General features: G+C 41.5%; 1 protein-coding gene across 1 annotated transcript; it reads right to left on the bottom strand.

Moving 5' to 3' along the window:
- Positions 1-2,443: 2,443 nt before the first annotated feature.
- septin3 (septin 3) lies at positions 2,444-10,496 on the bottom strand. The gene is made up of 12 exons (XM_033967571.2): positions 10,481-10,496; positions 10,175-10,357; positions 8,679-10,102; positions 6,391-6,798; positions 6,185-6,313; positions 5,767-5,848; positions 5,531-5,668; positions 5,306-5,423; positions 4,378-4,473; positions 4,183-4,279; positions 3,404-3,455; positions 2,444-3,315 (listed from the first exon to the last, which is right to left on the bottom strand). Exons 2-12 carry the CDS (start codon positions 10,354-10,356, stop codon positions 3,186-3,188), a joined length of 2,856 nt encoding a protein of 951 aa, XP_033823462.2. The 5' UTR covers position 10,357; positions 10,481-10,496; the 3' UTR covers positions 2,444-3,185.
- Positions 10,497-11,234: the final 738 nt, after the last annotated feature.

Here is an 11,234-nt window from a genome sequence, read left to right as displayed (position 1 = left end):
TGGAAGCCAATCTCGTGATGGCAGCAGGACTGAAATAAAAGCATATTTGTTGCTTTAGTTTCATTCACACATGTTTGAGTAACACTTTTTATTATTAGTCTGTTTACTCACGTCTCCAGGCTCCACCTTCTGATGTCATGAGGTGGTGATTTTCAAGTTAACAGCTATTAAGGCTAAAATGATCCAAATGATTCTAGAAATGAAGGTGTGTGGAGTTTAAAAACACAGTGGAGCACTTCCTGCATCACCACATGATGACATCACGAGGTGGAACACACTGTTTTTCTGTTTGAGAGAAGAACTTGACCTAAATATGCAGAATTTGTGTGTGAATAAAACTGAACACAAATCCAAGTATGTTTTTAATGAGGAAACAACATTATATCAGCTCAGTAATTTCAAAGTATTATATCTTAACTTAAAAAAAAAAAGCTACTTCACAGTACATTCCTGAAACAGCGGGGTTCATTTTCTGTGGCTGGTCCCAGACTGTGGAACTCTTTACCCCTAGAGTTAGGCTCAGTTACTACTTTGTCTCTGTTTAAAGCCAAAGCTAAAGACTCTGTTTTTATTGTTTGTTGTTTTGTATATAGAATTTTTGTTGTTGTCGTTGTTGTTTTTACATTTTAATGCACTTGAAAAGCACTTTGGTTCAGTTTTTGCTGTTGTAAAGTGCTGTACAAATAAAGTTTGATTGATTGATTGATACCTAACTGTTTACAAACTAATGAAAATATGGAGCAGTCAGCCGCAGTGTGGGGAAGTACTGCAATGGCCCAAAGGTGAAGCCTAGAGGCACAACTTCAGCACAGAGTTAAAGTGACCTGCATTCTTACTGTTTTTAAGAAGAACAACAATCTACAACTGAACCTGTGCTGCCAGAACCTGTTTTTCTCACTATATGGAAGTCATGTTTATGAAATTTAAAATCTAAATCTTACTTTCTGTTCCTTTATCTCAAAACAAAAACATGATTAAATTGATTAAATTGTGAGTAATTAGTTAATTAACAATACAGTTTGAAAAGAACATGGAAAAAAACCTTTATAACAGGTGTGTTGAGAATAACTTTTACTACTGCATTAACAGAGGGAGACTCTTTTGTTTCCTCACATGGATAAATATCGACACAGTGGCTCCTCAGCCCTACGTCTGTGTCCTTTACATACTGTACCAAAAACAACAGATGACATGACTGATAATATCCTGTAGGGCTCTATCTCTTGTGCTGTAGGGCTGTAGGACTGTAGGGCTGTTAGACTGAAGGGCTGTAGGACTGTAGGGCTGTTGGACTGTAGGGCTGTTGGACTGTAGGACTGTAGGGCTGTTAGACTGTAGGACTGTTGGACTGTAGGGCTGTTGGACTGTAGGACTGTAGGGCTGTTAGACTGTAGGACTGTTGGACTGTAGGGCTGTTGGACTGTAGAACTGTAGGGCTGTTAGACTGTAGGACTGTTGGACTGTTGGACTGTAGGGCTGTAGGACTGTTAGACTGTAGGGCCGTTAGACTGTAGGGCCGTTAGACTGTAGGGCCGTTAGACTGTAGGGCTGTTGGTCTGTAGGGCTGTGTCTGCTGCTTCATGTATGATTGTAATGTGCTGCCATCTAGTGGTAACGTGGAGAAACACCATCATAACGACAAGTTTCAAAGCCCTGTTTGTTTGTTTATTTGTACTTCTTTCTGCATTTTATTTGCATACAAAAGACATCAAATATATGAAGTTAGAAAAAAGCAAATAACTCTACCGTCTGTGTAATCCCTCAGTCGTCCAGGTCTGATCCATAGTAAAAGACAAAAGTAAAATCTGCCAACTGGACAGAAAGTTGTAGGAGTGGAGATGTTTCACTGTTAATCCAAGCCGCTTCTTCAGTTCTGGTCAGATTAACATTTTTCAGATCTTTGCCAGAGAAAATAACTGGTTTGAGAGGAGTTAAAGAGGCAGTTTTTGTTAGGAAAGACAATCCTTCCTTGAACGGAAATGGGGGCCTCAGACATAATCTATCCCCCGTCTATAACTCCATCCTCAGACCCAAAGGAAACAAAGGAAACAAAGAGAACAAGAGGGCTAACCAGAATGCTAATATGTGTGAAAAAGCAACTATTAAGAGCTGAATGAATGTTAATTATGACTCGCCCACCCTTTGCTTTGTCGAAAAACATTTATAGTTATTTAACTTTTCTTTACTACATAATTCTACATATTTTACTTCATATATTTGACGTCTTCTGTATGTATTTAAAATGTAGAAAGTCATAAGAATAAAATATATAAAAAAAACACAGAATGAGAGGGTGTGTCCAAACGTTTGACTGGTGTATGTGTTTTATAATTCTCTGTATTTGACCAGAATGTAAAACAAAATGTATTTATGTTGGGTACGAGCAGTGTTTTTCTTTCACTTTATGACCAGTAAACACAAATAAAAAATCACTACAACCAAAACCAACTGGGCACATGTCTGTATTACAGTAACAGGTTAAATAATGAGATGACAAACGTTTATATCGTGAGTCGAGTTTCCACAGACTCACAGACGCACAAATACATGAGTGCTGCATTTAACGGCCCATATTACGCTATTTGCTGATCTGATTTGTTTCCTCATCGAAAACTAAAACATGTGAATGAAACAAAACACAACTCCAGGTCTGTTTTTGAGGCGGTAACATTATTATGACATGGCTTAAATCTCACAAGAGTCACTTTTGCGTAACATAGGACCTTGTAAAGAATAAAAAAAACAGTCTCAAATCTTTGGGATCACATGACTTGTATTTGCTCGACTGACAGAACACTATTTCACAATGAAACTGTCAAAAAGTTAAATAAATAAAATAATCTATACATCACCCCACAACTTTTCTCTTTGAACTGTACCGTGTTGTACATCATGCGACCACAAAGCAGCACACGTCTGACGCTTGTGGGAGTCGTGTTGGTCAAAGAGGAAAAAAATAAACAAGTCCATTGCAAATTGGCACAAGATCAGCACTTTGACTGAACATGGGGGGAACCTGGTGTGTGTGTGTTAAGGTGCAGAGGGACAATAATTAAAAAGAAAACCCTTGAAAAACTCATTAAACACAGATTTGTACTGATTACTTATGATCTTCTCATGCATTAAAACTGTAATACCATCGACTATGGCAGGTTATGAATTCTTAATCCGTCCCGTGCGCTGATCTACAGGTTGCTCTCCTGGGTGTCATGAGAAGAAATGGGGTGCAGGCCTCCGTTTTCATTGAGTCTTTTGGCTCGGTATGTTTCGTAATGAATATTATGAGTGACCTCTTTTAAATCCTGGAGATGTGACCTAAAAATAAGGGGAAAAAAAACATAAACATTTGTACAATAATAAACAAAAATGTAAAATAAAATGGTTGAGGAAAGAATTGATTTACCTGATCAGGAAATCTCTCAGCTGTGCAAACTCACAGTGGTTGGGATTTTCAACTGTAGCAAAACAACAATTATTTTATTTTATTTTATTTTATTCTATTCTATTTTATTCTATTCTATTCAAATGTATTTTTTATTTTTATTTTATTCTATTCTATTCTATTCAAATGTATTTTTTATTTTTATTCTATTCTATTCTATTCTATTCAAATGTATTTTTTATTTTAATTTTATTTTATTATTTTTATTTATTTATGTATTTATGTATTTATTTATGTATTTATTTATTTATCATTCTTATTTTTTATTTTTTTTTATTAGATTATTTTTTCAGAGCAAGGAGCAAGCATCATTGGGACAGAGAACAACAACCATCGTCGCTGGATTACGGAGGCAATCGAAATACGTAAACACGCCCACGGGACTTTAAACCAGGACGAGGGGGGCCTTTTTACTCTCACACACCTGGGAAACTGTCCTGAAAAAGTCGTACTGCAGATGGCGCTGTCGTCCTGCCTCCACCGGTAGGAAGACAGCGCCAAAACCTGTTTAAATCAGCTGACAGGACACATCGCAGCAGCATGACGTGACCGGTGTGAGGAAGAGCGCTAGTGAAGCAGTATGAAAACAAACTAAACCTGGTCTGGAAATAGAATCTATTAAAATAAATAAACAAATGAGACCAGATGAACCTCATTGGACTAATACGATCAATCATTATATTATCGTTAACCCGCAGTCCATGTAACAGTGACACTGATGATGATGATGATGAACTCACCTTCTACGATTCCCCAGGCCGTCTTTCTGCCCAGTACCCGTTTCCCGTTGACCTGATACTCTTTGTCACTGCCAACCACAGCAAAAGGCATCATCTCCTACACAAATATCAAAGCATTCATAAATAATCGTGTTTTAGAATGAGAAAAAAAAAACCTGTGTGTCGTTCAAAAAGTCAACTGTAAGAAAGTCTTACTCTAATTTTATCATTGTCGCTCTTATCCTCCATGTCGTCGTCAAACTCTTTCTGGGGGTAAAACTCAATTCCGCCCATTTCCAGTTCTTTTCGCACCTGCAGAAGAAAACACATCTGTTTATTCTACACTTTATGAACAATAACTGTAGAATATATCAGGAGTATTCACATCCAGGTTTAACTGTTTGTGTAAGTGTGAGCGTGCGTATACTCTGGACCTCCCTGTTGATCTGTTTACCATTATCAAAACTAGAAAGCAGCAGCAGAGTCAGACTCAGAAAAGTGGGTTAATGATGATTGATTTCTGTCATAAATGTGGAAAAAACTGCGCTTTTTTGCACAAGACAGGAGACGGATGGGAACAAATGTGGGAACGCTTATTGACCAAGTTGGATTCAATAAACCATGGACAAAATTTTAATAAACAGACAAATAAATGAATGAATGAATACTTTTGGAATGATATGGACCAGGGACTTTCAAGGTAACTAAACAGTTTTGTTTTGTTTTATTTTATTATTATTTTTATTTTATTATTTTATTTTATTATTATTTTATTTTATTATTATTTTATTTTATCATTATATTTTATTTTTATTTATTTATTTATTTATTTATTTATTTTTATTTTATTTTATTTTTTTCTGTTCAAGGTTCAAGATTACTTTATTGGTATCAACAGTTCCATTTTGTTGGGTAGTGGATCAGCTCATTCATTCACACATATACATCCTCATCTATTGTTTTTTTTTTTTTTTTTCCGGAAACTGTAAATAAATACCAAGCCGTACTGTGCACATAGAACCGGGATGTATGTGGCTGACTGCGTGTGAATGGAATTATTTTTTGTTTTCTCACTGGAAGTCGGCAAAAAAACCCACAAAAAAAAACAAACGGTTAGTTGTAATGAAATCCAATGCGATCTTACCCTCTGTTTGAACTCCTGTCTCTCCTCGGTGGTCATCGTGTCGGACTTTGCAATAACGGGGATGATGTTGACCGAGTGACTGAGACGCTTCATGAACTCGATATCAAGTTGTCTGAGACTGGACGAATGAAAAGTGTGTAAAATAAGTGAGAAAACGGCCATTTGGAGTCACAGCTGTGCCATACGCAAACCTAAAAATGAATTTAAATGTATTTCACCACTCACGAATGTCCAGTCGGCGAGATAAAGTAGATGCAACAGTGCACTCTAGTGTCAGGAATACGCTTCTTTCTCGTGATGTTCACTTCCTCCTTTAAAAACTTCTCAAACTGCTCATTGATGTACTTCGATATCGGCTCCCAGCTGTGCAAAAACAACAACAAAAAAAAAGATTAAATTTGTTTTTAATATAACTGAAACCAAACTGCATCCATTCAAAACTCAACATTGACTAAACGCACCAGTTGTCGTTATTTATCTGGTCTCCAAAGCCCGGAGTGTCTACAACCGTCAGCTTCATCTTAACACCGCCCTCTTCAATGACTGGAACAGGACAAGCGTTAATATTTCAATGTTTTACAAAAATACAAAGCCAAAACAGAATGAAATATGCTTTTATTTCTTATTTTAATGCGGATATAAGACACGCACCACACTTTTAACGCTGGAGATTAGAATATTGGTTATTAAAAACACAGAAATAATAGATAGAATTTGGAACTTTACATGTGATTCTATGCGCGTACACTCCGCTGCACAGTCTACCATTAATGACGTCTAGTATTATTATTACTGCAACCAGTGTATAATTTTATATATCTACTCATCTGAATCAGCCTGTGTTATTCTGTGGTGTCATTTCAAACATGCTGCTCTCACCGTGAGACACCGATTTGATCTCCACAGTTTTGGGAATCTTCTCGTCCCGGGGCCATCCCGCGCTCTTTCTGCTCACCTGAGACTTGAACAGAGTGTTCACCAGAGTGGACTTCCCCAGTCCGCTGTGACCTTGTGCGATCGAGGAGAAAACATGTAACAAACGAGGTCAAGTTTGAACTCCACAAACTGATTCACCAAACTCTTACCCACAACCATGATGTTAAAGTCAAAGCCCGTCTTCATGGTCTTCTTCCTCATCTGCTCGATGATGGTGTCGATGCCGATGTAGCCGAGCAGAGTGGATCCCGCGGTGGAGCTGTGTGTGGTGTGACCTCCACTGGGAGCTGGAGGGTGAGCTGCTCCATGGCCCACGCTGTGCCCTAAGCCGTGCCCTATAGAGTGGGACGCGCTGTGGCTGTTGCTGTGGCTGGGTCCGTGGCTCGCGATGAGCACCGGAATAGCACTGGGAGGAGGAACTGAAGGCCCCGTGCTGACGACACTCGGGGGGACTGGGGGAGAGAAGGGGCTGGACGGGGACGCGGCGCCCACATTTGGAGGCTTGGCTGGGACGGCAGGTTTGGGTCTCACTTCTGGCGGAACAATGTCGGACATGTCTGAAATAAAGACAAGACACAAATCGCTGAAAACGTGGACCGCTCGAGTTTGGTGTCAGTTCTAATCCGAGAGGGAGAATCTCAGGGGCTTCTCTAATAAGGTCACGGTTTCTAAAGAGAGAAACATTTGCTCATCTCCTGTCCTGACAAATGATGTAGGCCTGCACTTAAAAATGGGTTATTGGCAAGACATTTCAGTTTTGTGCAGCTAAAACCTGGAACATTTTTCCTGAAGATGTGAGACAGGCCTCGACTTTGACAATGTTTAAATCCAGACTCAAACGGTTCTGTTGCTCTTTTAATACCGATTTTCTGATGATTATTTATGTTTTGACTTGCTGTATTGTGATTTTAACATCTTTCTTATTCCGTAAACCACTTTGAATTACTTTGGTGTGCAAATTATGCTCAACAAACCTGCCTTGCCTTGCGTTTCTTTAACCATTCACAGCGTTATCCCTGGATGTAATAACTAATAACTGATGGGTCTTTCTGAAACAAACACTAGTCTCGTTACAGATCTTAATTGGATACTATCATCACTGCATAAACCCAAATGCCGACGCAGATGGGAAGAGTAACAGGCAGGAGGAGGCATATCCGGAGCTCAGGGCGGTGCACAGCCTGCTGCCAGGACCTCACTGTGGAGTCTCCATCATGAAGCATCACACAGGTCAGCCAAGCAGCGCCTGTCACATCCGCTTACTCCAGCCCCTGGTCACCTCTTACCCCGCTCTCAGTCTGTGCCAGTGCTCAACAATCCCACCTTTTACGCTTCTACATGAGACACACTGTGCAAGACATCAATTACAGGCCAGCTAAAGACACAGGAGAGCTAATTATAGTGCGTTACAGATCATCCAAATGCGTAAAGAACGTCACCTTCTGTCTTTGCGCTTCTATCCTTTTTGCGGACAATATGGCAAATGCAAAATGTTTAGCCCTTTCCCAGCCCGCCTGCCCCATTGTCCCACTCCACCCAGGCTGTGTAATCTTTAGGAGCGTTGTCTCGTAGCTGCTCCCCGCTAAAGCGCACACGCACACTCACCAATACCGCTCCGATCGATCCGCGACGCGCACAAAAGCAACAACACGAACCGCTTCAGTCAGAAAACCGCGCGTGGCCCCAAAAGAACAAAACACAACCAGCATAGAGGTAATAAAAAGGCTCGGTCATGTGATGTGATGGTTCCTCTTCTTCTTCTCCCCTCTGGCCGCGAGCCCCTCTTTCCTTTTTTTTTTTTTCCTTTTTTCTCGTTGTCAAGGCGACAAGAGGAGAGGGAGTGGGGAGATGCAGCACGCATGCGCAGTAGGTTTGCTTCAAAGGGACTTGTTCTGTCACTTGTTGGGCTATTTTTAGAGAAAATGTAACTTTGGGTGGCATAAGCTGCTGGTTCACGTTGATTGAAACGCGTAGTCGGCATGTTTAGATTTAACGTTTAAAATAGCAGTTGTGATGGGTTATATACTGAAAATGTGTATTATTACATTTGCGAAACATGTTTTTTACACTTTAAGAAACTCAAAACGTCTTTAAGTCTTGAATAAGCAAATAAAACCTTGCAAGATTTCATTTTTTTGTCACTTAACCTATAAAAAGTAGCGTACACGAGCAGCCATTTTGAACTACATCACTCACTTTATTTCCGAAACGCCGCTTTGTCGTCCCACTTCCGCTTTATTTCCTTTACACTTTGTTTGTGCTTGTTTGTGAACCCCTCGCTTTGATACACTCCGCTGTCACATCTCTCCTGAACACGCCTGGCACTGCGCTGATAAGAATAAGCTTCAGTCGCCTCCGCTTTCCTCTGTGACAACCCTCCCCTTTTTCCCCACTTCCTCCACGAATGTTACAAAAAAAAAGACTTCTAGTAACTCACCTTCGTACACTGAACCGAGGCAGTACATCGTGACGTACGGGTTTTCTTCTTTTGTCACATAAACTGAGGTGTTGTTCTGTGGTTTTGGTGGAAGGCCGAGGGACGTAGCTTCCTGTCGTCGCAAGCTGAAGTCCGAACTCATGGGTGAACAGGTTTTATTCAGTTGACAGCGTGATTCAAATGCTGCTTGGGTTTTATGTTGGGATTCTGTTCCTAAAAGTCCGTAAAAACAGACGTTGCCTTTGTTATTCTCCTCTGTCCCGCCTTTGTTCCGTGTATGACTCTCTGGTAAGTGTTTTTTTAGTTTGACAAAGCCAGAACCCGGGATGTAGGACGTCTGTGTCTGAGGTAAACACGTAAAGTCAAACTGGTTTAATGTTTTTGCCTGGTCAGGGTCTTCCACGTGCGCCTTGATGCATCCTGACTGACAGCTGCGATCCTTTGAAACTGTGTCTGACTGATGGACTGCGCTCGCTGTGTCCGTCTGAGAGAGTCCAGATCTCTGCAGAAACACACAGCCACGTGAAGGAGTCGGAGTCGGATCGCCGGTAAACCGCGCAGACTCTTTTGTGGAGGGGGAAGGGGTTCGTGAAGTGAAAGTTCTCTTGTAAATCTCGCCTTCGCTCCTTTTAGGCTCCATACATACTGATGCTTTGGATTGACGAGAGTCCGTAGACGTTTTAGGAGACGGTGGTGGTACTTTACAACCTTTTTCTTTGTTGGGTTTCGTTAAACTGGCATTCTGGAGATACTGAACGCATCTCCTGTGCAGGCCGGGGCTGAGCCGAGGTGACAGGCCATCAAACGTAGGCTGCGGTAAACTCCCAGAAGATGTGGACCTAATCCCTCCACCCACATCTCGCTGCTGCTGTTTCGTGTTTGCCTTTGCGCTCACTGGAGACTGTGTACTTTTCAACGCAAGTTTGCTCTTTGCCCCCATTTTGATGCCGTCTAGTTTACCTTGCAACGCCGAGGAGCTCTGACATGCGGCTGGAGGATTAGAAGATTGGAACGTTTTCGTCTGACCTGCTCTGTTTGCGATTTTGAAATCTTTATGAGTAAAAGTGAGTAAGGTGTCCTGGTCCAGAATCTCCCGCTGTGACGTGTTTGCGTTAGAGATAAAGATAGAACTCGCGTGTCGTTCTGCGGTGATGAGCTGCTTGTGTTCCTGGGTTCCTTGAGGTGTCGGCACTAAAAGGCTGCTCATGTTTGCCACGTGGAGTGAAGGAGCTGGATCTTTAAGCTGTGTTTCAGATCGTGGTAAAGAAACAGAGCGGGTTATAGCTGGTGAAGTAGAGACGCCGGGTCGAACAAACGAGCGAGTTTTTGGTTTAATTCGCTGCGGTGTTGACGTTCCTCCTTCACGGTTTCTTGACTTGCTTGGGGCTTGATTAAATGCGTTTCCTCTGATTGGCACAAAAGATCTGCACCAAAAAATTGCAGAAAAAGGCAAATATATAACTTTTAAACTGGAAAAATCTACAATCAAAATGTACCTGTCAGCGTTTGGCTCGTTGGCGCAGACGAGTCCTCTCTCATCAAAAGAAGGGATTTGGATAGGCGTCTTTTTGATGACAGGAGACGAGAGAGAGGCAGGTGCTGACAGGAGCGCCTTTGGCTGTCGCGTGTAGTCGGGGACTTGTGGAATCAAAGGGGTTAGCTGGTCAAAAGCACTCATTCTGGAAATAAAACATGAGAAATTAGCTGAGAACTGACAAATACTATGGATAGATCAGTATATTCTGACACATTTCGTGACACAGACATCATTTATTTATAGTTTGTACATAGTTGTGACTCACCTGCGTCGCTGTGTCCTGTAGTAGCCGCACTGAAGAAGTAAACAGTCCTCAAACAGCTGGACTTGAACGCAGCAGTAGGAAGTGGTGGGCAGACTATGTCATTCTCCCAATTCCACTGACCACTGAGGCCTGATTGTAACACTCCCACTCTGGTCTGGCATTTTTGATCCAGCCCATGGGAAAACACTCCTTAAAGAAGAGCTTTTGTGCTTGTGTCTGCGATATAGTTATAATCTCTGACACCCGGGGATGATTATGTCAGCATTTGCACGTTTTAAATCGCAATATTCATCTAAAACGACTTAATAAAACAAAGAAATCCGCTGACTTTCACGTTAGAAAACTACAGTGTCCAGTGAGAGCTGAGGTCGTCATAAACGTCATCACAACAAAGACTCAGCATTTCACATGGATGGCTGCAGATCACATGAGCGAAACAGTGATTTTTTTGTTCATTTGTACTAAAATGACAATGTGACGCTGCTGAATCCTCCACGTATCAGCGATTAGGAAAATAAAATTGGAGAATGAAGTAAGTACGTTCTGGGAGGAGGGAGGGACGACCTAGGATATGCCAGAGGGACGATGTCTCTTGGCTGGCCTGGGAACGCCTTGGGGTCCCACCGGAGGAGCTGGAGGACGTGTCTGGGGTGAGGGAAGTCTGGGAGTCTCTGCTTAGACCGCTGCCCCCGTGACTCAGCCCCAGATAAACGAAAGAAAATGGATGGATAGTAAATATGTCACAGCAGGCTTG

Source organism: Periophthalmus magnuspinnatus, chromosome 1 (genome assembly GCF_009829125.3).
Source record: "Periophthalmus magnuspinnatus isolate fPerMag1 chromosome 1, fPerMag1.2.pri, whole genome shotgun sequence".
In the NCBI taxonomy this organism is placed as follows: domain Eukaryota; kingdom Metazoa; phylum Chordata; class Actinopteri; order Gobiiformes; family Gobiidae; genus Periophthalmus; species Periophthalmus magnuspinnatus.
Note: the sequence above shows the minus strand (reverse complement) of the source record. Positions and strands in the feature narration are given on the sequence as shown.

What these genes read in the sequence shown, in the direction of transcription:
- septin3 (XM_033967571.2), bottom strand. Translation starts at nt 10,356, where the DNA reads ATGAGTGCTTTTGACCAGCTAACCCCTTTGATTCCACAAGTCCCCGAC. An exon ending in CCTCGGTTCAGTGTACGAAG is followed by an intron (nt 6,799 to 8,678) that starts GTGAGTTACTAG and finishes TCTTTATTTCAG; the next exon opens with ACATGTCCGACATTGTTCCG. An exon ending in GATCAAATCGGTGTCTCACG is followed by an intron (nt 5,849 to 6,184) that starts GTGAGAGCAGCA and finishes GTCCTGTTCCAG; the next exon opens with TCATTGAAGAGGGCGGTGTT.